The 27,905-nt window shown below is 39.1% G+C and overlaps 3 protein-coding genes across 3 annotated transcripts; 1 reads left to right on the forward strand and 2 right to left on the reverse strand.

The window, feature by feature from the left end:
* The first annotated feature begins 28 nt into the window (after positions 1-28).
* On the forward strand, positions 29-8,155 carry LOC5504650 (probable serine incorporator). The gene is made up of 13 exons (XM_032372981.2): positions 29-264; positions 941-1,272; positions 1,627-1,706; positions 1,805-1,898; positions 2,050-2,093; positions 3,104-3,180; positions 3,767-3,863; positions 4,202-4,288; positions 4,807-4,927; positions 5,246-5,306; positions 5,929-5,956; positions 6,369-6,525; positions 6,904-8,155. The coding sequence occupies exons 1-13, from the start codon at positions 184-186 to the stop codon at positions 7,049-7,051; spliced, it is 1,407 nt and encodes a 468-aa protein (XP_032228872.1). The 5' UTR covers positions 29-183; the 3' UTR covers positions 7,052-8,155.
* Positions 8,156-11,796: 3,641 nt separating this feature from the next.
* Positions 11,797-17,638, reverse strand: LOC5504655 (exostosin-3). Its single transcript, XM_001625489.3, has 5 exons — positions 15,127-17,638; positions 13,623-13,750; positions 12,978-13,122; positions 12,590-12,718; positions 11,797-12,162 (listed from the first exon to the last, which is right to left on the reverse strand). Exons 1-5 carry the CDS (start codon positions 17,158-17,160, stop codon positions 11,953-11,955), a joined length of 2,646 nt encoding a protein of 881 aa, XP_001625539.2. The 5' UTR covers positions 17,161-17,638; the 3' UTR covers positions 11,797-11,952.
* A 1,148-nt stretch (positions 17,639-18,786) lies between these two features.
* Positions 18,787-27,026, reverse strand: LOC5504647. The gene is made up of 13 exons (XM_032372974.2): positions 26,878-27,026; positions 26,393-26,449; positions 25,726-25,788; positions 25,072-25,182; positions 24,852-24,960; positions 24,207-24,291; positions 24,004-24,112; positions 23,407-23,471; positions 21,806-21,872; positions 21,095-21,165; positions 20,919-20,984; positions 20,603-20,700; positions 18,787-19,275 (listed from the first exon to the last, which is right to left on the reverse strand). The coding sequence occupies exons 1-13, from the start codon at positions 26,987-26,989 to the stop codon at positions 19,254-19,256; spliced, it is 1,035 nt and encodes a 344-aa protein (XP_032228865.1). The 5' UTR covers positions 26,990-27,026; the 3' UTR covers positions 18,787-19,253.
* Between the last annotated feature and the right edge of the window lie 879 nt (positions 27,027-27,905).

Raw genomic sequence — 27,905 nt, forward strand, 5'->3', positions numbered from 1 at the left:
ATGACCCCACGCGCGATAGGGCACACTCCATGACGTCATATATTGGAGGTAGGCCATGTTTATTTCAAGCGCAACAAAACGCAGAGGACACTTTATCGAGTGAAAAAAACGAATTTTCGGGGAAATCTTTTTCCCAGCTCGCTTCTAGGGACAGAGCTGGACATATAAAATCCTTGCTCCGTTATGGGAGGTATTCTTGGTACCCTGGGGACGCTGGCGAGCTGCGCATCTTGCGCTTCTTGTCTTAGCTCCGCGGCTCCTGTTGTAAGTATGTTCGTTCTGTGTTCTTTGTTGATTCTCGTCTTTTTTACGATGAAGACAATCTCGTTCTGTTGTTTATTCACGAGACTCGAAGGTGATGCTCTGTTGTTGTCTTTTTTGCTCGGCTGCAGTGTCAATTCGTTGCATTAAAAAGGAAATTAAAGAAAGATGGCTGTGGAATATTCCGTCTTTAGTAGTAGAAAGTACTTGTTCGTTGATGTATTCTTTCTGTCTGCCTCCTATGACCGAACGGCTTGAAGGCTGATTATTAAGGAATCTCCATGTTTTTAGCTTTATTTGTAATGTATGTGAAATGTATGAAGTTTTAGCACATTGAAGTCAGCATCTTTATTCCCTTCAAATTTGCAAATTTGTATTCGGCTTCTCAAATAGCAAATTCGTTTGATTGTTCTATCCCAACAATTTAAGCACTTGATTTGACTTATTTAACTGATTCGCATAATAGTATATGCATATTAGTATATTTTTTTTTGCTGCTTTTTTAAGACTGAAATTGACCATTTTATTTCTAAGAGATTATCCAACATAAACTACATAAAACGAGCCTAAAACGATGAAATGATGCTTGGAATAAGAGAACTAATCTTTGTCTATTCCCCTTAAAAATATCTGAATTAGACATAAAAACATTAAAGACATTAAAATGTCTTGTGTACAGGCCGCCTGTTGTTGTGGCTCATCTGCATGCTTCTGTTGCTGTGCACGATGCCCGTCATGCAAGAATTCCACGGCATCACGGATAGTCTACACTCTTCTGCTCTTCCTGGGCACTTTGGTATCAGCTGTCATGTTGGCACCTGGAATACGTGCTAAGCTGGACGACATACCTCACTTCTGCCAGGCTGTACCTCATGATGCCTGTGACAGCCTGGTCGGATACCTGGCTGTGTACAGAGTGTGTTTTGGCATGGCAGGGTTTTTCCTCTTGATGGCCCTAATGATGTTCAAAGTTAGGTCCAGCCGAGACCCAAGAGCGAAGTTCCAAAATGGGTAAGAACCAGTCCAGGTCCCCAAGAAATGATAAAAACAAACAGAAAGATATCCCTAGCAGTAGTAGTAGTAGCTTAAAAGGAATGCTTTGTGTGACTCTTGTATTGTGTGGAAGTATAAAATGGTATCGTGATCAGCCTTTTCAACATAAAAACATGGGGACTGAGACTGGGGAGTGACAAATCTACCTCCCTCCCCTTCCCCCTGCCAAAAATATTCTAGCGTAAAAGGTGGCCCTCTTGACAGTTTATTTATTTACTTTCTGAACATTTATTTTTTTTATTATTTTTTTTCTTTATTTATTTTATTTTACAGTACCATGAATGTGTTTGATACTGTTGTATTTTTTCGCAGGTTCTGGTTTGTTAAGATAGCACTTCTCATTGGTCTTGTTGTAGCTGCCTTCTTTATCCCCAAGGGAGATTTTGGAAAGGGTAAGCGCATTAACAATAATTTACTGGGTGTTTATACAATGACGATAAAAAACAAACTAAAAATCATCTATCTAATGTTTGCTGTCTCATTATGCAAGCATGGATGTACGTCGGCATGATTGGCGGGTATCTGTTCATCATTCTTCAGCTGATTTTGCTTATCGACTTTGCCTACAGCTGGAGTGAGTCATGGTATGTATTTTATGGCACATCAACACTTGTCCAAATGTAACACATTTATACAATGTACACAGTTTTTATTCCTCTATGGGGTAGTACAGAATGGGATGGGGATAAAATATTTGACCAGTCAACTTTTAAATTTGATTTGATTTTTATTCAGGGTTGAGAAATATGAAACAACTGGTAACAAGAGATGGTATTGGGGTGAGTGGCGAATCATGAAATCTGTTTTATCTTCAAATACTACATGTTTTTGGCATTTACTCCGCCTTCTTGGCAATTTTTTTGCCAAAAAGTGAAGTTTTAATCTGAAATTGTAGCGTTGGCAGACAATGTATGTACTGTACTATGATTTAAGGTCTCAGTAAAGGACGTGTCCACAGAAAAAATATATTGTCATGCCGTAATTTTTATTACAGTACATGTACAAAACTATATATCAAATAAAAGTAAAAGATTGAATTATTTCCTGCAAGTTATATTTTTGCAATAGCTAATTCCGTGTTAGAGTTTTGAGGCCTCAAACTCAAAAGTACCGAGTTTACTCTAGAGCTTAATGCACCTTCGCGCTATTGCACATGCACTTGCACGTAATTGCATCACGAATCAAAGTTGGAATTCTCATTTCTGGCGAAATTTGGACACGAAAAGTGCTATAAAAGCGATCTTCAATCGAAAATCGAAAATTCCTCACACACTTTATGACATGGCATAATTATCTATCAGATACCGAAAATTTGAAGGCAATATCTTAAAACCCGCCGCGAGGTTATGCCTGAAAAGCTTGAGTTCTCGCCTTAAAATAATACGCTAGAAAAGTCAAAGATTTGGCAGGAATTCACAGTCAACAGGTCATGGGAAACAGCAAAGGCCCATTTTAGCCGTCTTAGAATGTGATTTATTGAAAAAAATTTTTTTGCAAAAATAAAGTTTAAGATTTATTGATACAGGTTTTGCAAAAAAAACACAAAAACAAACAGTGGTGTCAAATTTACATTTACCAAGACCTTAAAATAGTTACCTTTCATCTACACTTGAATTCTAATTTGTCATTCACTGTAATCAAAATGTTTCCTTTCTTACAGGTTTATAGTTACATTAATGTTACATTTAAAGCATTTAGCATGTCTTTGGCCTGATTGGTTTATAATTATATTGAATGTTACATATTAAGCATGTCTTTGGCCTGATTTTTTTAATTGTCATTTTTTCAGCCCTGGTGGTGGTAACAAGTGGAATGTACCTCATATCCATCGCTTCTGTTGTCTGTTTCTTCTACTTTTTCACCCAGGTACAGGTGGCAGAGGGTCTCTAGTACGGGGGGGGGGGGGGGGGGGGGGGGGGGAGGTTGTCCCTAAGGAATTTGTCTGTTGGTTGTCAAGAGGAAATTGAGCTGGCTACTAGTTCAATAACCTATAAATACATCTTTCTTGGTTGAAGAGTTTTCCATGATTTGAGTAATATGCAAACTCACCCTCATATAGAATACATTATGACTTTCATCAGTCAAAAGCCTTGGTCAGAGGACTTTTCTCCAAGTTCTCTCCCTCAACAAAAAAAAAAACAACAATCTCTTAGCTGTGTTCCATTGTGAGACATGAGATGTATGGCGACTGCCTGAGGCACCTATTGTGCCCTTAACTTGACCACATTGTACTATTTCTGCGCTCTCGTAATTCAGCATTCCAGCTGCAAGCAGGAGGATGATAACATATTTTTTAAATTTATTTGCGGTATTTGTGGTGACCAAATATGTACAGCTGTAAACTGACAGGCTTGGCAGGCTGACCAAATAGATGAGGGTGGTACATTTGTTGGTCTTCTTTGTTGATTCTGTTTAAAAAAAAATTGGTTGATATTATTAATGTTCTCCCCAGCCTGATGGATGCAAGACCAACAAGTTCTACATCAGTTTGAACCTCTGCCTTTGCATCGTGGTCTCTGTTCTGGCAATAATACCTAAAGTCCAGGAAGGTATAAAGTAGCTACTACCTGTACATACTGTAAATGGTGCCCTGGTACAATTCTATGATACTGGGTCAACCAATAAAACTTTGATTTTACTATTAACATTCATTTCCCCTGTAGTGAAATACAGCAAAATATATTAAAAATGATCTCTATCTTATGTGCAATATTATTTGAAAAAAACACCAAGTTTTTCTTCATAGATTTCTTTAAAATATTCTTAGATTGAAAGTGTTGGTGGCTATGTTTGGGATATAATTTTGCTGTAACAATCATATTTTTGATTTAACCATACAAAACGATTAACAAATCCATTCTCTTGATCATGTTGTTGTTGTTTGTAGTTCAGCCAAGTTCTGGTCTGTTGCAAGCTGCTGTCATCACATTGTACACCATGTACCTGACATGGTCTGCCATGTCCAATGAGCCTGGTCAGTACTTTTAGCAATACTTCGCTAACAGTAGATAGATAATGTCATACAGTACCTAGGATAGGGTAATGCCTTAGATAGGGAATGGCCTTAGATAGGGTTACGTCTTAGATAGGGTAACGCCTTAGATAGGATTACGCCTTAGATAGGGTAACGCCTTAGATAGGGTTACGCCTTGATAGGGTAACGCCTTAGATAGGGTTACGCCTTAGATAGGGTTACGCCTTAGATAGGGTTACGCCTTAGATAGGGTAACGCCTTAGATAGGGTTACGCCTTAGATAGGGTAAGGCCTTATCTAAGTGTCAAAAGTGTCAAACACTTTCCAAAGGGGGAGGGCACTTTAATCTACTCTGCCACACCTTTTTATAGAGAGCTATGAGAGATATGAATAACATCTAGAGCTTTTTTATTGGTCAGTTGCATAGAGGTGGCATAATTAGAAATCATTACAAAATTGGCTGATAGTTAGCAGACCATGAAAAACTGCAGTAATACCAAATGTCTGTTTGCATACAGATGCTGTGTGTAATCCGAGTGGCACTCTGCTTAATGGAAGTAACACCAACCTCACTCCTACCATGAGCGGTCACTCCATCGTTGCTGCAGCTCTCATGTTCGCCATGGTTGTCTACTCTTGGTACGTCATGGTGACTCCCTCCCCCCTAAAAACATTCCTGTGCTTGGTGCTTGTCCAATCTGTTTCTAGTCGATCTTAGACTAATAAACATGTGCATATCTGTTTCTAGTCATGTGCAATCTGTTTCTAGTCGATCTTAGACTAAGAAACATGTGCATAGTTTAGAAACAGACAAGAGGCACATGGATGATTTTATCTAATGTATTAAAACAAATTTTATGGAACTGCACAAAAAAAGCTGTGATTTTATAAAAATATGAAACTATGAATTTTAGTTTTATCTCAAAAGTTTCATTATCCCGTTCTTCCTTATTGCAGCCTTCGTACCAGCAGCACTTCACAGATTGGTGGTGTGAGGCTGAGCAACCACTCCATGGAGGTGAGCTCATACAAACAACATGTTACTTACAATATTACTGAAACACTGCAATGGCCAATAAGGATGCAAGTAACATGCTTCTTATTACCATGAACATCACTAGCCAATAAGGATGCAAGTAACATGCTTCTTATTACCATGAACATCACTAGCCAATAAGGATGCAAGTAACATGCTTCTTATTACCATGAACATCACTAGCCAATAAGGATGCAAGTAACATGCTTCTTATTACCATGAACATCACTAGCCAATAAGGATGCAAGTAACATGCTTCTTATTACCATGAACATCACTAGCCAATAAGGATGCAAGTAACATGCTTCTTATTACCATGAACATCACTAGCCAATAAGGATGCAAGTAACATGCTTCTTATTACCATGAACATCACTAGCCAATAAGGATGCAAGTAACATGCTTCTTATTACCATGAACATCACTAGCCAATAAGGATGCAAGGAACATGCTTCTTATTACTATGAACATCACTAGCCAACCAAGGTTTAGTGCACAATCTGAAGATAGGAAGTCTTGTGTAGATTATGACATTTTCATTCAGTGTTTTAAGTAATTATAAACCACTCCATGACATGTCTGCTTTAATGTTTGCCATCTTTAGGAGACGTTACTGCCTGATTACTCTAATGGTGAGTATAAACAAATATATTTTGTATGCTGTAAAAGATTGTTGTTGATGTCTATCTGGTTGCCAACGCTAGTGGAATAAGGAGCACATAATGAATACACTCAATACTGAGAAACAGTATGCACTTTTCAGTCTACATCCAAGGGTAGCAGAAATATTGTTTGTAAAGGTAATTTGATAGAATTGAGCTGTGTTTTCTGAAAATCTGTTCCACTGCACTCAAATGCAAAACATAACAGTAGAGGAGTTTGTTAGTTTCTCAGTGTAGTTTATTGAATAAACAGTTATTGCTTCAGAGTGTATTTTTTATTGTATAAACATTTGCTTCACACAAAAATTTATTCACTGTGTATTTTATTGAATGAATGTTGTAGTGCAGTTCCCAGTAGGTTTGTTGTATATTTTTACTCCAGATGCTGAAGCCGCAAAAGATGACGATGAAGATAAACCGAAACATCAGAAAGTGTATGATGACGAGTCCACCAGCGTCTCATATAACTACTCTTTCTTCCATTTCACCTTCTTTCTGGCTTCCCTGTACATCATGATGACACTGACTAACTGGTACAGGTAGGTTATAGTCATATACAGTAGTATGGCACAAATATAGCTTATACAGTACATAGTTATGTATATAGTATATAGATACAGGTATGGTACTTTCTTTCTTTTTGTATATCATGATGACACTGACTTCCAGCTGAAAAACCTCTGGAGTTGTAGTGGTCACTGTCATTGTAATGGGGGAGTATTTCCACATTTGACCTCTACATTGTTCTTTAAACTTCCATACTTGTTTACTTAGCTCAGTGTGATTTCCTTATTTTGGTTGATTGCTTATGGTTCACACATCTCACCTTGGTGTGGAACTCACCATGTGTCTGTTTAATTGCTTGAGGTTCACACATCTCACCTTGGTGTGGAACTCACCATAAGTCTGTATTTCAGCCCCCAAGGCTCTGACTTCAGTAAGCTGACCAGCAACTGGGCCACTGTGTGGGTCAAGATCAGCACAAGTTGGGTCTGCCTGGCCCTCTATGCCTGGACACTCTTGGCACCAGTACTAATGCCAGACAGGGACTTCGGAGGACAGTAAATACCCCCACCCCCCCCCCCCCTGTTCGACTCAACTGTTCTCTATTTCTAGACACTGATGGTACCTGCCCTGATGGTTATCGGGGTCTTCAGTGGACTAAATTTATCCTGTTTTACACAACTTGCTTCTATTAGGACACCAAGTAAATAAGTGCTGTAATCTATGTAATACCGCTCCATGGCATGTGTTTCATGGTGTTGTTTTCAATTGATTTTGATAGTCTCCCTCTTTGAAGTGCAAGTCTGGTCTTGTAAATAACTGTATGTTATCACCCATAACAGAAGAATAGGGAAGTGTAAAAGAGTAACTCTATACATGATTCGATAAGAGTTGATAAAGCCTGGGTTGGAATAGTCTTCCTTCACTTATGAAATCTTGCACTACGCTTTCGTCTTTCAGGTATCAGCTGACAACTCATTATTTAGAGAAACTTGCCTTTTACCAACCTCCATAATTTCATAGATCTTAAATTTATGTAATTCAATTTTTATTTTCGTTTTAGAATTCTTATTGTTTGTAATTTGTTGGGAAAGAATTTCAATTGGGGCTTACGCCCTGTTTTCTTCTCCCGTCACATTGTTTCTTATTTTCTTTATTTTTGTTTATTTCCTATTGTTAACCGTAGTATTTTTTTTTTTGTGTGACAAAGCCAATAAACTAAACTAAAACTTACAAGGGCGAAGGGCTCGAGGGACGAAACCAGGGAGACGAGGCGTGTGTTACTCTTGTATTACCTATCCCCTGGGCGCTTGCTGCCAAACAATTTTTTTCTGATAGAGGTGGCTTAATATAAATATAATTATAGTCTCCTGATAATAATTGCTTATTGTGGTACGCTAATTTAAAAATCGCGAAAATGCAAATTTGCGGAAGCAACTGGAAAATGGTGGCCTGGTATGGGTTTATCCCTGCAACCAGTTTCAATTTTACATTTCACAAAGTAATGTCATATTTCATAGTTAATAGTGCGTCGATGTAACATGAATGCTAGGAACTGTTGTTTTAGAAGATAGACACTCAAGGTAAGATAAGGTAGCTGTGAGAACACGATAATGTAACACCTTAATTTGTACATAGCAAAAAAAAGTAAATGAAAACTTCTAATAGTGTGTAGTCATTTTTTATGTGTAGCATTTCTGTAGCGCAATTTACCATTTGGAATCACTCGCCTGCGCTTCACATACAGCTGGCAAAGCGCGTCAGTAGAGAGACCGTGATTGCGGCGCTCTTTAAATATTTTCCATGTCCCAGGCGAGGGGCTTATTCGAGCATTTACGGTAAAGGTGTATTTTATGACCCCCCATCGTCATTTTTGTCAACCCAGAAAAAGAACTGCTTTTTCTTTTAGTATTTTAATAGTTAGAATGGTGTTATAGCTAACCCGCTTCTGTAGTCGTATAAATCCTCTAAATGAATCGAGATAGCAACTCGACTAAGTCTCGTTGCGTCCTTTTTTTTGTTCACGACACGCTGTGGAGTCATCTGTGCATCTATTAGAGGACAGAATACGCAAAAATGACATCTATTTGTTAAATATCTTCTAACCTAGAAAAAAGGCAGGGCTGTAACAGGGTGTGGGCACGTCCCCCCCCCCCTCCCCCAATTATTTGGAAGAAGTTGCAAGGAAATGACCAGTACGGCCGTGGCTGTGTTTCAGCATTATAATACATTATAATCGTGCCTCCCCCCCCCCACACAACCACAGCCCTCCCCCCCCCCCGTGTTAGATTTGCCGTCACGGATGACAACGCCTTTTTTTTAGCAATTCATGAGCCGTCTTGACAGGGGCCGGGGGGGGGGGGGGGGGGGGGGGCTAGCAACTTACGAGAGAAATTTTCCTTACCGAGGATAAAAACAAAACAAAATTCAACCCCTGTTGCCAATATGTATTGTTATTGTCTGCATCTTACATCTCATGTGTTTATTATTATTTTTTCAAATACTTGTGGAAATTATTCAGATTATAAATGTCTTGATGAAAAGATTGTTTTGAAAGAAATGTTACTCTTTTATGAACCAGGGACTACCTGAGGGCCAAGATGAATGCTAAAGACTGGAAGACATGAGAATTGAAAACCATGTCTTGAAAGACATGTCTGAAAGACAGTAGGGAGTTCTTATTCACTAGTCATTTGATACCCCCACACACATGGTCCCAGGAAAGGGTGGGGGATTAGACTTTAATAAAAGCCTGTTTCCAAGTTAAGAGTCAAAAACAGTCAATACCACCACCCCTCTTGATATATTTTGGTTAAAAAGTAATCTAAAACCCTACATTAACCCCTGACTTCCCCAGGACCATAAGAGAGGGGGCTCAAATGACTAGGGCATTACTATGTGATTCAGCAGTACACACTCAATAGGTTTTTTTAGAACAAGATACTTATATTATATAAAACTAAAAACATAATTTTGCTTTTTAAATAATAAATCTGTAACGAAAACAGTTTTCTCTCAACCTAAAGATAATGGGAAAGGGGATATTTTAGGAAAGTACTGAATATAATTATCACATTATTATATTTTCTTTTCAAACATTTAAAAAAGAGTTATATTTTTTCCTTTCCTTCTCCCTGTTGACTATTTTTATGCAATTGATGCTCTTTGCTATTTCCCCTCTACACCAAACGCACTATATGTTCAATGAAACTTTTTTTAAGGGAAGGGTTTTTTAGGGCAAGATACTTAAACTTTATAACACTAGCAACAACCTTGTTCTTTTTCAATAATAGAATTCTGTTCACATAGCTTGGATAGCATAGACATGGCCTCTTTAGAGGCCTGTGGTGATATGAAAGGGTTAAGATAATGGGAAAGGGGAAATGTCAAGAAATGCTCAATCAAATTATTTTCATTACTGTTAAATTTTTTTTCCAACAAACCTTTCAAGTTGAGTCAATTCCCTTTATATCTCCTCCCCCGTCGACTATTTTTTAGTCAATTGATATTCTTTCCTTCCTCTCTACCCCATAGATCAATGAAAGGGTTTGGTTTGAAATTAGAATATAGCATTTTAGCACTGTCAGTGATGCCTTAGATGTTTTTTTTTAGGATTTGCTTCCAAAATCAATCTGTTTTTTCTTCATTGCATTCATTTTGGAGTAGGCCACCAACAACAAGGCCACTATATGGTAAATGGTGGGTGCACCAATATGCATGAAAGGAGATATATTTTTGGATTTTAATTTCCAGACATTTTTCTGAATATTCGGTCCAATGAAGTAGAGAATCGCCACTAAATCAATACATAAAAATTACAGTATGGCATCTAAACAGTCTAAATATATTATTTCAAATCTGTGGAATGCTGTTACATCCATGACCTATTCTGCACAAGGGCAAAGCTTTTCGGAGTATTGTTTTGATTAAAAAAAATATATTTATAAACTTCTATGTTGGGACATAAGAATTTACCATTAGACTCTTGACAACTTTGACAGCCATATTCTTACCAGGAATTGTGTTTGTTAACTTTGATGTACTGTATAATTAAATTAGCGTACCCACCAGCAACCTATAATATTCATTATTGAATAAGGCCTGGATCCATTTGGTTGGTACAATAAATAAATCTCAGTAAAGAGCAGGATCCTAGATCCCCCAAAAATACCTCAATCAGTCAAAACAGAAGGTGTTCAATGCTGGCTCCGCTTTTAGGCAGTGCCTAAATCTATATTAATTTTTGTGTTTTACCAAAATACAAGATATGAGCTCTCTTTTCAATTTACTCAAATTTCCTGAGGTTGAGGAAGTGATACCAGACCTCCCCCCCTTCACTCCCGCCACTCTTTTTTCAGCCCTCACCCCGCCCCCCCCCCCCCCCCCGTCAAAAAAAAGGTCTGCGGCCCCTGCTTGATGCCGTTGCCAAGAAAGGATCATAGGGTAGTAGGAGTTGTTCAATTAACAGATTTACCCTAATCACACAGAAAAACAGATGCAAAACAAAGCCTTATTTTCACCATGAAGTGAAAATATATGTAGTTTTGTTAATTTTATGATACATAAGGCAATGTTTTACTGCAACACGCAAATCAAAGATAAAGAGTAAATAAATTGCAGGTTGCAGAGAGATGATACACGCATGCAATATTTCTCGTAACTTGAAATGCGCCCGCATTGGAATTATAATTTAAAGCGGTCGCCTCCTCGAGTAAACACGAGACAAAGCACACTGACTGGCTAATTTCTTGAAAACAGTTGCATTGAGAAACGCAGGGCAATTTTTTCGCAATGTTGTGAAAATTAGAAAACAAAACAAAAAATACCTTGCAAATGGCAAAAAGGGGTGTTACACGCTTATCTTTCTGCAACTTGCAAGAATCAAAAAATGTTTTGCAAGAAAAATTGCCTCGTGCAAAAAAACAACAAATATTTTGAGGACTTTGAAAAGAAACAACTGGATAGTTACATTGTTTTATAATTTTATTGATAGACATATTTCAAAATATATAAAGATAATATAATTCAAAGCAATATATAATAAAAAAATCTGTATCCTGTAGAAATGTAGGCTAAATTATAAAACAACTCTGATATATAATATATATATGATAATGATAATGGATCTATTATCGTAAAGTCAATTGGCAAGTACCAAGGCGTCGGAATGGAAGCCTTATGGAAAAGTTCAATGTTGCTGATGTCGAGATTTAGGTGATTTTTGTTTGTGATTTTGCGCAAAAGCGATGCTTTCGCAGGTCGGCTATTGTTTACAGCATCTTGCCGCTAATTCACCCTTTTTTTTAACTAATTACAAATCGCTTTGGAAATGTTAGCACATTGGATTATACCATTATTCATATGCCACATGAAACCCAGCCTTTACAAATGTATTCTTCTTTTCTGCTAACCGAACTCCCTTACAAGCCTTCGAGCCCTAGACTGGGAACTAGTCCCCAGCCTTACACGTACTTGAAGCATTTTGTTTCTGTGTTGGGTATCCTGGTTTTGAAAAGCACTGAATCCGCGCGGTACTGGGTCCGAAGTAGAGGCATGTAGCCATAGACTTTCTCGAAATAGTTGATGCACTGATGTCGTTCTTCAAAGTGTGACTTGTCGCTCCAAAGGGAGACTGGGCAACTGCTACACACAAACGTCCAGCGTGACGTCACCTGAAAATATCACGTATCAATTAAAGGGGATAATTGATGAGTTGCATATCTAGTTTGGGCGTGGAGTTTAACGTAGATCAATAAGGCATGCTCAAGGTGAAAATATCTGTATTTTTATATAGAAAGCGGATGACTGAGAAGAAATTGAACTTGGAGGAGAGCTGTCACATGACTTGATTGGAGGAAAAATGTCACATGACTCACCTTGATTGGAGGAGAAATGTCACATGACTCACCTTGATTGGAGGAGAAATGTCACATGACTCACCTTGATTGGAGGAGAAATGTCACATGACTCACCTTGATTGGATAAGAAATGTCACATGACTTACCTTGATTGGAGGAGAAATGTCACATGACTCGCCTTGATTGGATAAGAAATGTCACAGACTCACCTTGATTGGAGGAGAAATGTCACACGACTCACCTTGATTGGAGGTTTTCTTGTGATGTGGGATACTAGAAAATTCATGGCGATGTCTTCACAATTCATGAATTCATCAATTTTCTCTCGAATTGACTGCTGCATCCAGTGTGTGAATAAATATGTGTAGTACTGCAAACAAACAATTTAGTAGAACAGGTAAATAAAATATAAATAAAATATCAATATGAAATCTTAGAAAGCAATATAATGGTTTTTCAAACTACCTGCTGCAAATGGAATAGGTCTTACTTAAATTTGTTTATATACAAACTGTGAGATGCAAAATAATTTAAATGTTCTTGATTGCTCTTTGTCATCCTGTGTGACTGGCTAGATAAGCAGTGTAATGTTTGACTTCCTGTTAGTAATCTAGAAGATCTAAACTTACTCTGTGTATGAATGCAGCCCCAGTGAGGATCAGCGATAATTCACATGAGTGATTGGAGACATATGTCCATCTGTTTCTCACACTATCCCATGCATGATACCTCCCAGGGAATCCAACAATACGGTCTCTGTTCTCACGCCACACCCTATCCAACAACAAAAACAATAAAAATATATATAATAGTCCTTTACTAAAGTAAAAATACACACAAAATCATGAGCACATCAGCAAATCATGTCACATGTGGCATGTAACCTCCCTCCCAGAATACAAGCTGGAACCTAAGTCTTTATAGAGCCACACATGGTAGCACTGCCAACTTGACAGTTTTGTTAAGAAAACAAATTAAACCAATAAGAATGCAAGAAATGCACAATCTGATCAATATACTGTAATAATGCACTCTGATTGATATTAACTAATTATTAGCCAACCAACAAAGCAAAAAAATACTTGAGTGCATGTCAGAGCATGGTCCTCCTGCATGGAATTGTGTCTCAATCAAAACTGATTCTTACATACAATTTGGCTAACTTTTTTACATCTTTGTATTGGAGGCCATGGATTCATGTGTTAGTAAGGGAGCATGGTCAAATGGCTGGTACCACTCATACTGCCTAGGTGAACTACTGCTGGCATTATTACCTAAAAGCAAGCAGGATCTCATCATGCCTCAGCTCAACATCATCATCAATGGACAGAATGGCATCTGTCTCAATCACATCATACGGGAGGAATCGGTTATTCAGGCTGTTCTTTGTTGTTCTGACCACCTGGCAAAAGAGTTACAAAATACTGATAGAATAAAAATATTGTCTAGATATCTTACTCTGCAGGGGCAGAGCCAGAAGTTCCTAACAGGGGAGGGGGAAGAGAAAAGAAAGCATTTCAAGAAAGGTAGGGCCAAATTCATTGTTCTTCTGTGGATTTCCCTATTTTTTTTTTGTTATTTTTAAGCCAAATATCTGAAAAGGGGGGGCACTCAGCCCATCCCTAGATCTGCCTCTGCTCTGCCGGGACTCCTCCAAAGTATGAAACATCATAGTACCATACTTTATGCTTAGTTTATGCCAGTGAGACTACCACAGAAGCTCATGAAAAGGTGATGTATTAAAGAATGCTCAATCATATTGTTTTTGCAAGTGTTACAACTTTTCTCTTCTGCAAAGAAAAAAAAGGCCTGAGCACTTGATAACAATTGATAATGCTCAAAGATCTGAAGAATTTATCAATCACAGTATCCCCATTTATCATTGGCAGCGAACTGCCATTATATCACAGTATCCATATTTATCATTGGTAATCAACTGATATTATATCACAGTATTCCCATTTATCGTTGGTAATCAACTGCTATTATATCACAGTATCACCAACTACCAGTAATCAACAGGACTATAGGTACTTTGCAAGCTGTAATGTTAATTTTTCAGAAATGAGTAAGAAATTCATTATCAACAGGTTCGGCAATCAAACATATAATTTTTTTGAGTACTACTTTAAGGCTTGGAAATCAAATTCAAATCCAGTGCAGTTCAAAACTGCAATCAGCCATTTTCACTGTGCACAAAAACCCAGCCTAATTTCTGTCGATGTCACATAGAATAATTCCTGCAGAACACATTATTGCAGTAAGTCAGTTTTCAATTTTGAATAAAGTTTTTGCTTGTTTGGTTCCAATTTTATGCGCCAGCAGTGCCCTTTTTTAATTTGGCCTTTTAATATATCCGCCAGGACTCTGTAGCATAAACCCTGATTTTGATTGAATTAGTTGAATTTATTAATGTTATTTACGTCTTGATAGCCAACTTTAATTAATAATTTTGCGGTTATATCGAGATCAACTTTATGTCAAACATGTTAAATACTTTTTTTTTTCATTTCAAGTATTATTTTTGACATCAATAATTGAAAGAATAAGTAAGTAATGCATACTATGCATACTCATTTAAATGAAAGACATTTCGCAGCTTGCAACTCGCAACTTCACAGCTTGCGTATCTCCCACACTCAATAATCAACTGCCATTATATCACATTATAATAATTACACTAATAGGTATTAAGTGACATAAATTATATTCAACAGGAAAAGGATTTCTATTTTAATCAATTAGTAAAGGAAGAATCACCCTACTGTATCTACTTACATGAACTGGGACCCCAATATCAGGCCAATGTAGACTCAAAGACGGTGCCAATGGACTATTCCACACAATCACCACCTTGTTTAGATATGAAAGCCCTACAAGCCTTTGAATTGCCTCCATTAGAACCAACTCTCGTTCATAAGTCAACATAACAACAGTGAATTGTTCCTTGGGGTAGTTCCCACCTTGTGCTTTACTAAACTCTTCTCCAGTCCCACCCAGGCCTTTATTGATCACCTCAAAGTCTGTGGTGGAATTACGGAATGGTGCTGAGGATGGCAGCAAGGGGTCAAATGGTGTACTTGGGAGAGAAAACACAGCACCTGGAGGCTGGTTCCATACAGACTTCTGAAAGGTCACAGTGGTTGTGAGGTTTCTTGTGAACGAAGGAGATGGCAATGGCACTTCAGTAACAGCATCTGAATCAGGGAGGTTCATGATCGGTTTAGCATCGGCTGCAAAGACAGTAGGTGATTGTGTCAAAGGAATTGGCTTAGCCGGAAGTGCAAGGCGAGTTCGCTGTACAGCAAGAAAAGCATTGACTACTGCTTCGGTAGTAGACAGGTATGTTTCCCAAATAAACCGCCCTTGTTGACGCAAGTTGTGTATATCTTCAGATGACACAGTTCTAAGAATGGTATTCAGTTCCATTATGCGAGCAGGTGTTAGCGTTATGGAAACAGATCTCCAGTCTATGAATTCCGCAAGTGGTAGCATATTAGTGGTGCCTAGTATGACAGGAATTGCACCGGTCTGCAGCGCCTCAATGAGACGCACATGTGTCACAAAACCTGAATTTCCAACAGGAACAAGGGAGAATGTTGACTTCTTCAGTCTGACTGTCCTATTCTTGTGGCTACCACACAAGTTCCAACCAGCGCTGTTACTGATTTTATCATAAGTCACACATTCAACCGCAATAAAGAGATCACTGGACTCTTTACTGAGAAATACCAAATCATCTTTTGAGACTTCCTCTGCACCCTCATTGCTTAAATGAAAAGAACCCTCAAAAGTTAAGAAATATTTACGTAAAGTTGGTAACTGCTGACCAGCTTGTGCCCAGACCTCCCCGGATGTGGGCCCTAGTAAAGGGGGTACAATGACATCAAATCCAATGCGATACTGGACATCTGGGAGATATGTCGACGTCGCAAGTATAGACAACCCCATGTTGGCTTCCAGCAATAATAGCGACTGAGTATATCGATCTGATAACTTTAACAGAATATGGTTACTACCATTCTTTCCCCAGTGAGGCAAAGACTGCAATTGTTCTCTAATAAAATGACTTGATGATGAACCCAATGAGCCAATTAGAACAATAAAACTACATGCATCCTCTTCTCTCTCAGTATAATAAGCAGTTTTTTGTAGGATTCCATAAATTTCAAACACAAGGTCTGTTCTTTCACCAATTGTATACTTTTCAGGGTTATATACATAGATAGAAAATCCTGCCCCGTAGGAACACTTGGAAAAATCAAAGCAGTCATCGATGTTACAACTTGCCGAGTCATCTGCACTTGACACCATTATAGGTAAAGTTCTTACTGACAGTGGTGGTGGTTTGGGTAGCCTCAAATGTGGTAATTGAGGGCACTTATTTAGCCTTTTACGCTCCATTTGAAGTATTTCCAAGTCTCTCTTTGCCCTATTAGCCTTCACTTGTAATCTACTAGTCTCAGTTTTGCTTCTCTCAATTTTTGAACCATATATCTGTACTTCTCTTTGTATTCTGTGTCGCTTTGCTTCTAGATCACGGAGTTCATTGGAAAGGGAGAGTTTTATCTTTTCCAATTCACTGATTTGACCACGTAATTCCTCCACTCTTTCCATAAGGAACTCATCTTTGCCAAATGTCTTGTCGAGTTTAGTTCTGGTTTGAAATGAACGAACTGCAAAGTTGTCATTTTCAGTTTGTTTGCTTAAATAATTCAAAATCACAAGTGGCGCAATTATTCCAGAGATTAAAATTAACAGGATTACCCTTCCGAATAAACGGTCCTTGACTCTGAATGCAGCAAAACGCATTGTTTCGACAAATTCACAAAAATGTGTCAACCAAAGCTCCAAACAAACAAACAAACGGAACACAACTTTAAATATGCCATAATAAAATATACCCGGCTTCTTGCTAATCGCAATGGCTAGATCTGACGCTGCTTGTTCAGTTATTATGCAGACAGCGTAACTGCCAGCAATCAGTAAGATCTTGCACAGGGAATGCGAAATGAACTGACTTTAGCGATGGGGTCGACAGATGGGAAGAGAAAACTTTGAAATTCCGCAATATCTCACGCCATTATAACTCGTCGACAGACAGCGAAATTCACTCTTGATTCATCGCGCAAGCCTTCACTCCAGTCTTGGATGCTTTTTAGACGTTCCAGTTATCATTGGAGTACAGTTTTTGGTGTTTTTTTCCGCTATTAATTCACGTAAATTGCCTCACATATGGAGCGGGGGAGAGCAAATGTCATACTTCGGTATTGTATTTATGTATGATGCACATCCGCTCATACCAGGCCGACGCGTCCAAACACACAGGAAGCCCAAAACAAGTGTGCGCTCGTTTTTGCGTTTCGATTACGGCGAAAAGCAAAAAGCATGACAAATTCCTTTTCTTTTACTTCTAACGCCGTTCATTTCATTTGCTGTTCCAAATCCAAAAAGGCTTAGATTCGCTGAAAATAGAGTCACGTCCGGATTGTACTGGTAAAATGGCTTATGTACGAGATAGACAAATAAATGCTCAATTCTGAAATAGTGTTCGGAAAAATAACCATGATTGCAAATATTGCGCAATTGTTTAGTCCCCGGTCATAACAGTAATAACTATAGCCAGGAGCAATGCTGATTAGCCCTCATTCCAGGGTGTAAATGAGTATTGTATATAGGGGGTCCTGTGACAGTTAGAGTTCTTCAAATAACAATAACTCAAGACCTATCACAATTGAGCCCTGTTACAGAGTGGTGACAGGCCTCGAAGTATCGGGGGCACGATGCGGGGGCACAGCCACGCCCCTACTGGTCAATCACTTATGTTTATTTTTTAATATTTGGGGTAGGTGTGACGTGTCCCCCCAACCCCTGTTCTACGGCCCTTAGTTAAAGTTAACCAAGTTGGAATTAGTGTAGTAGTAAACACATAATTGTACATAATTGTATGAAATAATTTCTAATGATAGCGATTCCCGATATAAATAATCGGCCACATCGGCTTTCAGACGACCCCAAATTTATTAGAACCGGAAAATATGTCGAATTCGCCTGTCTAAGGGTGAATCGTCATTCAAGCAAGACCTCGTCAAGTGAAGAGCGCGCCTTATCAAAAAAGCAGACTCCCAGGTGGACTTTAACCATTTCTAAGCCGAGAAAAATGTTTTGCACAAACAAGGCGACAAGAAGAAACACTGCCATAGGTAGGGCTGACGGGGGAGGGGGGGGGAGGGGGAGGGGGGGTAGGGGTGACGGGGGAGGGGGGAGGGGGGATTATTGGGGGAGGGGGAAAGATGGGGTTGAAATGGTTATTGGATAACCAGTCTTCGTTTTGTTTGGCTTTAATTAGACTTCAGAAAGGTTTATTCAATTTGGTTTATCAATCTTGAATAACGTCTTTACATTTCAACGGATTGTGTAACTCAATTACAAACACTATTTATCAAAATTGACTTTTATTCATACATACAATACAATAAAATATACAATTTTATTTATTTCGGTACCTCTTACACAAAGTAAATTGCTGCTGATCTCTATTCTGTTCCGAACATGAACCAAGACTACTGCGTAAAGCCTAACGGTGAAATGACAATATTTTTGTAAAAACGACTGATAGTCTAGACCATTTCTTTATACCTATAGAGCTCTGCTATGGTTAGGTTTTGAGTCGTCAAAGTATATAAATATCGATATCCATATAGGTAGGTATATCTGAGGTATATCTGCTAAAGTGTTCGTTCGAAATGAAATTCTCATCTCGCGATTTACAGCACAAATAAGGACAGAAAAAAGTATCAGAAACATCTTGAAACAGGACCAATAGAAGTGGTCACGCCAAAGGTTAAAAAGGGAAGTTAATAAACATAGGGTGTGACATCACCACTCATCGACGCCAAGGAGATTTATCTAACAGGAAGAGGAGTCCTGCAACAACATAAAATTACGTTATGTTGCACATGTCAATCACAAAGCTGGTAGGTAATGCTTATTATCTTTGGCACATTTGGTTCTCAAGTTCAACTAAATCTCGATAACTAGAGCCAGGGGCATGATGGGTGTTTCTTGTTCTTCCACCCTTCCTTTGTGCTACCTTCAAGCATTCAACCTTTTTTTAATAAATATTCCAAAAGGTAAAATAAGTACAATACAATGAAGTACGATAATGTCATTTAAATACTCTACTCTAAACAAGTTTGAGCTAGCAACAAGGAAAGGGTTAAGAGAACATCACTTTAAGTTAGGAAGACAGTTTTAGAATAGAACACATGAGTCTAGTAAGTGTATGAAGCAAATCCAAGGAAAACTTGTTTGAGTTACAGCTGGTTTGACGATAGTTTGCTTTTAAGGAATTAAATGTAACCATGTTCTGGTTATACAACTGTTGGAATTTTTAGGAAAAAAGATTCTGCAGGTGATACCAGTACAGCGCGTGCATGCTAGTACAGGAAAATGATGCAGATGCTGAATTGTTCTCTGGGAGTAGAGACCGGTTCCCATTGGCCACTTAAGGACTGTTGCCAGTCCACCGTACATCATGAATTATAATTGAAAGGAAAGTTTTGTTAACATAGAGCCAATCCTGTTTAGGAGATTATTATACAATGGCGGCCATCTTGGATTGGCACTAAGCGGCCATCTTGGATTTACTGGGTCATGTGAAATTGACGGTTTGCTTTGGTGGATAAGGCGAAACTCGTTATGTGTCATAAACTATTGTTTATAAACAGATCCCTGGTGACAAAGCTCCGTTAAAATGTTTTCCAACCTCGCCATATGAAAAAAACGTTTGCTTAATGAAGCATGCCTGTAAAACTGTAAGTACCCAAACTTGGGCGTGGCATCCCATCAAAAACTGTTCATGGCATAGATGTTAATCCATATACATAAGTAAAATCATTAAATAGCATATTTAATGTGTTTTATATTCATTTTATTATAGTAATTTTATCTTTATAACCTTGGAAGTATTGTTGAGAGGGCGTTGCCCTTGTAACGATAATATGAATATATTAGCCTTTATCTACCTGAAAAAGTTTGGGCCCGTACATTACCATTAAGTGTATGTTTCCTTCATTTTTGTGATAACCAATTCTACCCCTATAAAACTGAAAGTACTTGTTTTTGGGCGTTGCATCCAATCTAGAATTTATCGTGGTGCAAAGATCTATCACCCTGCCAAATTTCATAACCCTACTATTAATTTGAACAATTCTGCACCATTTTTCTCCACTATGCCGGGTGTTCTACTTACGTGTATTGTGAAAGTGATGGATCAAATGATGTTTTTACGCCGAATCGCTCCATGTTCATTCTAAACATCTCTTCGGGATCAAAACCCTTGAATTTTCTCTAAGAAATTTACAAAACGGGAAAAAAACGTTAGAATTTGATGGCGTGTTATGTTGTATGTAATCCTCATGGGAGCGAATTTATCAATACCCCTTGCATTGCCTCTACCAATAAAAACACGAAAGCTAAAAACATGTGAATCAGTACAATCTAGGAATTTTGCACATTTAAAACTGGTTTAAAGAATTCTTTGAATGCTCTTTCATGTGACGTCTTACCGCTGTTGGCTGTGGCTTCCACTCCATGAGCGAAGAAGCAGGAATACTTGCGTCTGGTGTCCAACGCTAATCAAATATAAAAAAAATAAGCCATAAGGATACGAGCAGCCAACCACGGGGAACCCAGACAAAAGCCAGGGTATCATGCAAAGATGGATTGTAATGATTTACATTACCTGAAGAACACGCTCCTTGCTCCCGCCCGTGTTTACTTTGCGATCACTGATTTGCGTGTCGGTTTTGAAACCTGATTAGAAGATTTGAGTTTTTATGAGTAAGAGAACAAAACGCGTCGGCAAATGGTGGCTGCACTTGAATAATGTCACGTCATAGAAACCTATGTAAAAAGTTGTGCTGGACCTCGTTGATTTCAACCTAGTTTTCAGAACTCATTCACAGGCATAAAATCTTCTGATGAATCCACTTATTTGTAGTAATCCTAGAATGGATTTTCGATTAATAAGGCCAGCCCTCTTATCATAATAAAAGTTATAATCATCATCATCCTCGTCGTCTTTACCATCATGCTAATCGTGATCATCCGTCATCATATCACCACCATCATTACCGACTATGATCAGTCCATTGATCACCACCATCATTACCGACTATGATCAGTCCATTGATCACCACCATCATTACCGACTATGATCAGTCCATTGATCACCACATTCATTACCGACTATGATCAGTCCATTGATCACCACCATAATTACCGACTATGATCAGTCCATTGATCACCACCATCATTACCGACTATGATCAGTCCATTGATCACCACCATCATTACCGACTATGATCAGTCCATTGATCACCACCATCATTACCGACTATGATCAGTCCATTGATCAACACCTCAAGAGAATACATACATCGGATTTGCTCACCTTTGATGTTACTTTTCTCTTCCTTCCTATATTTCGGTTTGTTCTTTTTAGTTGTCACAATCCCACCCTATACAAAGAATTGGTCAGAAAATAAAAGAGTGGAATGTCTATTTGTAGACAAATTGAGAACAGTGGTGAGCATAGGGGAGCGAGGGTGAGCAAAGATTATGGAATTGGAACTAGCAAACAGTGGGGAAAAATAATTCGAGTACATGAAGGAGAATCAAACCTCCTCCAGATCAGAGAAAAAATAGACCATACTTCCAGACATGCGCTGAAACACCGTATGGGAGCATGAAGCTTTACGGCTAAGCTGGAGATTTTGGCCCCAACACCGCTATCTAACGAACTGAACAATACAAAGGAACATAGGTACCCGCGCATTAATGGGGAGGCAATAACCAGGATCCCAGCCCTGTCTTAGTCGGTTACGCCACGCACAGCTCGCTGAGATGTACACTGAAATATATCGGGGTCTTTTTCACGCTTTCGTCTATTGGGAATGGGTGCGTTGCAATAGTAATGTAGTGATGTCGTCATCATGTGCAGTACACTACGACCCAGGTATACGTTACTGCCTTTATCCTTTATTCTTCTTTGTCCAGACTTCATCAACAGACTTCAGCGCGCTCAAAATGCAGCAGCAAGATTAATGTCGAACACGCCACGCTACTCTCATATTACACCTGTTATGTTAGATCTCCACAGGCTACCTGTTAACTTTAGGATTACTTTTAAAATAGCTCTTATTACATTTAAAGCATTACATGGCATTGCTCCCACTTACCTCAGCGACCTAATAAAGGCTAGGCAGTCGAATTATAATCTTAGATCAACAGTAATATCTTAGAAAGGTCTAGAATTAGGACAGGAAAAACCACTGGGGACCGTGCCTTCCAGGTTGCGGCCCCAGTGGTATGGAACTCACTACCACAACACGTTAGGGCAGTTATTTTAACTTTCAAGAAATTTTTAAAGACTCATTTATTTAATTTGGCATATTTTTAGATAATATATCATTTTAGTATAGTTAGTATAGTATAGTTAGTAGTTTTAGCTTAGTTTTAGCACATATATAATTTTTAGTTGTTGTAAAGCGATTAGATCATATAGATAATGAATTTTTCGCTATATAAATAATACAATTATTATTATTATTATCCAGTCGCGCACGTGCATATGATATTTTTTGTGCCCAGAACAATAAAAAAGCTACATTGAAATGCACGCAATCTAAGATGTTTTGTGTTCTAAGGTTTTAGAAAATACTGTGATAAGACCTCTCTTAAAAGCTACTCTCCTCGCATTTCTTAGGAGCATTTCAGATTCTAGGCATCTGGTGTAGGGGTATCAAAACTGAATAGAAATTTGTTTGTATTCAATACAGATATAACGTTTACTACCACCTTTAATATTGATAATAAGATAAAGGAACTCCCGAGAGCAATTACGAATTCGTTTTGACCCGGGTGCATCAAAAAGAAGACAGAAATGCTTGCTCACCCCTTGCTCCTGGGAGAAAGATTAAAAAATGCAACCCCGTCCCTATTCCAGGCAGCATATGCATGTTTACACTGATAAGCAGTTTTGAGTGTCCTCACCGTTTTATCTTCGTGAAAGTTTGGGGGCGTCCATGTCGACTCTGGCTTGCTTCCATCTGCTTCACCTGATAAGCGGTTAGTGATATCTGAAGTTAGTCAAGCCCCCCTCTCTAGTAGCCTATCATCAGGAGCGGGTCCAGGAGCTCCAAAAATGGGGGGGGGGGGGGAAAGCAAGGGTTTTAAGAAAGGGGGTGCGGATTCAATATTCTTCCGTGTATTTCCTTATATTTTTTGTTATTTCAAAGCCAAATGTCTGAAAATAGAGGAGTGGGGGGTAAGGGGGGGGGGGCGTTCGGGCCACCCCTTAATCCTCCCCTGATCATGCATTCTGATGCTGGACTCTGATTGGTTGAACCAGTAGTGGGCTAAAAGTTACAGCCTGCTATCACTAGCAAACGGCTGGATTTAAAAGGCTGATGTAACTGAAAAGAAATGTTACAGCGACGGCATAGAGCATGGAGTAAACAATAAGTAAGCATCCCCTCTTCTCATCTGTAATTGCAAGGCACGGGACAACAAGCTTGGAGCACCTAGCATGGAGTAAACAATAACTTGCATGCTGTAAAATGGACTTCCTCCGTTTCATCCTCAACTCACCTGTAATTCCTCGGCACGGGACAGGAATTGTTGTTTTTTTCGCTTTAGTTTTTTTGTTCTTGGGTATCTTGTGAGCTCGTGTTTTCTCCTCAGTAATAGATGCAACAAGCTGTCATGAAATATGCAAAACATACATGAGGGTTAGTCACCTGTACAAATATATTAATTATGCTTTTTAGTATGTATCACGTGACTATACGCACCTCGACGGCCTCTTCAAGATGGCAAGTTGCCATGGCGACCTGCTCTTTCGGCATTGCTGGCTCAATTTCAGCAACATCCTTATCCCTGCACAACGAGAGTAACAGATAAGCAGTCAGCGACGGGTCTGGCCTTTTGCTACTATAAACGTTTTCACCCGGCTACTTCTATGTGTATATGGAATAAAGGATAGTTAAAATGACCCCCCCCCCTCCTCCCTAGATCTGCTACTGAGCAGGCAGACGACTTCTCCTTGTTCCAAATAAAAGACATACCGTAATGATTCGAATAAGCGCCCTCTCTCCAATAGGCGCCTCCTCTCCCATAAGCGTTGATTTATAAACAATAAAAGCCCCCCCATGAATGTACCATAACATTTATACTCTCGTTTTAGTTTATCGCAAGAAAGTTCTTCTCAATCGATTCAGAGGCTGGTATTTTTTTGTGCCGAAATGAAATAAGCGCCCCCTCCCAAATACGGTATTAATTTTCCCCTCAAATCTTTGATTAGTCCGTCTGAAACCAATCATGGTGGCCCTTCATGTTTCGCCCCTGGCGAACGCTTGAAAACGTGTATAGCTCTATCAGGAATCTTGTGTATATGGCACTTGCACGCGAGCGGTTTGCCTGCTGAAAATCTTGCTTACCAAGCGCATGCAAGACAGGTTGCCAGTAGAAGCAGACACACAGCGAAGAAGGGTGTAACATAATCGACCGCGCTTTCTTCTGTCTTCTCGAAGACTATAAGTGCAGTTTCTAAAAAAAGGGCAAACTATTAAAGTATGTACGTGCCAGGTCCTTTAAAAATGAGCGACATTCCCCTGCTGGTTCCATCCCACTTGCCCTGTCTAAAAGTCCTTCGCTTACCGGAGGGTTTGAGTAACTCCAGGGTCACCACCTTCTTGAAGGTCTCGCGGAAGAATGTTTCCGATTGTGCAATTGTCGAAAAACCTTGAGAAAGGTTGGCCGAAAACGGGACTAGACGATAAAAACAAAGCAAACCATTAGACTTAATCAAAATTGAATATTGTAAATTATGTAATCTTTACAATTATCCGAACTCCGAAATTCCTTGAATTCGAAACAAGTATGGAAGTCGACTACATGTCGATTAAATGGTCCCTAAGTAATCTTTCCTAAGGGACGGCGACCTTTTTGTTTTTAAATTAATTTGAGTCGGGCAGAAGGGCAATGAATGAATATTATCTGCACTGGTAGATGTCGTGCACTTGTATGTTCTTTTATGCGTAATGTGTAGTTCCAGAAAATATACCCCCCCCCCCCGCCCATATTGAGTGGGTCCGAGGTATGACCCCCCACCCCTGTGGAATATCCAACCCCCTAGAAAAAATAAATACAGTAACTGTTATGGAAAAAGGGCATTTTACCCCCCTCCCCCTCCCCTCTGGAAATTCCTGGGCGTTTGAACCCCCCCGGAATTTCCAATCCCCTCAATGGGGGGGGGGATATTTTTTTGAACTACACAATGCAGATTTATTATTTCGCTTAATCAAAGGTCACCTGTTATATTAGAGAAATTTCCAACATAATCCGCTGCTTGTTGTGAAATCGATGGGTAAACAACTATGACATAAACATGAACAAATATGACATGAGAGAATGAACAAATCAAAACAAAAAATGAACAAATATAACAAAATGAACACAAAAAAACTGCAACTCGAATGGTCAAAATTTCCGTCCTTAAAGACTTCTTCAAATCAACACATTTGGCACTGGTAGGCCACAAGAAAATGACCATGCGAAAATGAGAAAAGAACAAATATAATGGACAAGAAATAGAGACATGGCGTCTCTTGGACAATTTCAAGGTTCCAATCAGTTGACTCCAAAGATTTTCAATGAAAGCCCGCTAAAATAAAGGACGCCCCATTTTCTTCCGTAAGTCCGTTGTAAAGTTCAGTAGGTTTTCTGGTGGCAAAAACTGTAAACCTGACCCCACCCCTCCCCCCTTCCCTTGCTAAGTTGTTTTCACGCTACATCTGTATAGTTAACGAACCCTCGATCATCCAAACCTCTGCCATCTCAAACCAAATTCAATTTCCCTCACATTTTACTTCATGCATTGAATCGTAATACCCCGGAAACTTCACCCTTCTATAACCCGACTAATCTTGATTTCCCTCGAAAGGTCGATCTATTGGGGGGAGACAAATTGAATACAGACCTGACAGAGCGGTGCATGGTACTTCCTCGATGTTTTCAATCTGGTTCAGAGTTGATTCTATATGAAGAAATGAAACAAGTTTAGTTTATTAAAGAAAGTGCGTCGATCGCGTGTGATTTCTTCGATTAATGTATTTAAAATAACATTCATAAATAATTAATTTTTTATATTTTTCGTGTCCAGTGTTTAATTTTATACACTCAAGTTTAAACAAGCGAAACAATGGAAAAAAGTTAAGGCGCAAAGACAACAACAACAACAACAGCAGCAGTCTTGACGATAACCGTGACAATAAGAACAACAACAACAACAACAACTACAGTAACAATACTAGGCTGTCGCCTGCGGCAGCAACTTTGATAACTTTCCGCTACTTTCCGCCCATGGGTTGGACTGCTAAAGAGACTCTCCAAAGGTAGCAGGAGAGGAGCATCCGCCAGATGGGCTTACAGTCCTATTTCTTCTCTCCCTGATGGTAGACTCACCTCCTTTGGCAAGCAAAAGGACACAGCGAACACAGTTAAAGGTAAAGTTGCTCAGACCATCAGACAGTGTGCTGAACACAGTCCAAATAATCGCAATAAAAAACTCCAGCATCTTGGCTGGAGCGATTTCCGATTAGAAATGAGTGAAACGCGACTTCGCGGTAATTATGACGCCACGAATGACATGTTGAGCCGCGCGCAGTCCACGGGTAGCCCGCGCTACTAATTCGACGAAGACATTTGAGTGTTTGTGTGTGTGTGTGTGTGTGTGTGTGTGGGGGTGCTCTTACACACAATGCGGGTCTAGTTTTCACATCAACAAGCAAACGCCGGATAATAAAAACAAAGGCGAATAAAGATTATAAAAATGCTTTAAAAGGGGGACTGCAAGCTAAATACAACCAGGATATTAAGAGGTTATTATTCGTTTTTGTGAAATTCGACGTTTCGCCACCATCTTGGATGTTTTGCTCGTCAGCCCATAAGCTGTCAGTCTCTTTTTTTACATACTATTTGAACAAGATGGCTTGGTCTATGTTTCTCTCCGTGATTACCGCTGAAACTTCGTGGCAGCCATTTGTTTTCGTCTCATTCCACGTTGCACCAAATAACTTCACGTTGAATCATCCAAGCTCACGTTGAATCATCCAACCTCACGTTGAATCATCCAACCTCACGTTGCATCAAACAACCTCACGTTGAATAATCCAACCTCACGTTGAATCATCCAACCTCACGTTGCATCAAACAACCTCACGTTGAATAATCCAACCTCACGTTGAATCATCCAACCTCACGTTGAACCAAACAACCTCACGTTGAATCAAACAACCTCACGTTGAATCAAACAACCTCACGTTGAATCAAACAACCTCACGTTGAATCAAACAACCTCACGTTGAATCATCCAACCTCACGTTGAATCATCCAACCTCACGTTGCATCAAACAACCTCACGTTGAATAATCCAACCTCACGTTGAATCATCCAACCTCACGTTGAACCTAACAACCTCACGTTGAATCAAA

Source organism: Nematostella vectensis, chromosome 11 (assembly GCF_932526225.1).
Source record: "Nematostella vectensis chromosome 11, jaNemVect1.1, whole genome shotgun sequence".
In the NCBI taxonomy this organism is placed as follows: Eukaryota; Metazoa; Cnidaria; class Anthozoa; order Actiniaria; family Edwardsiidae; genus Nematostella; species Nematostella vectensis.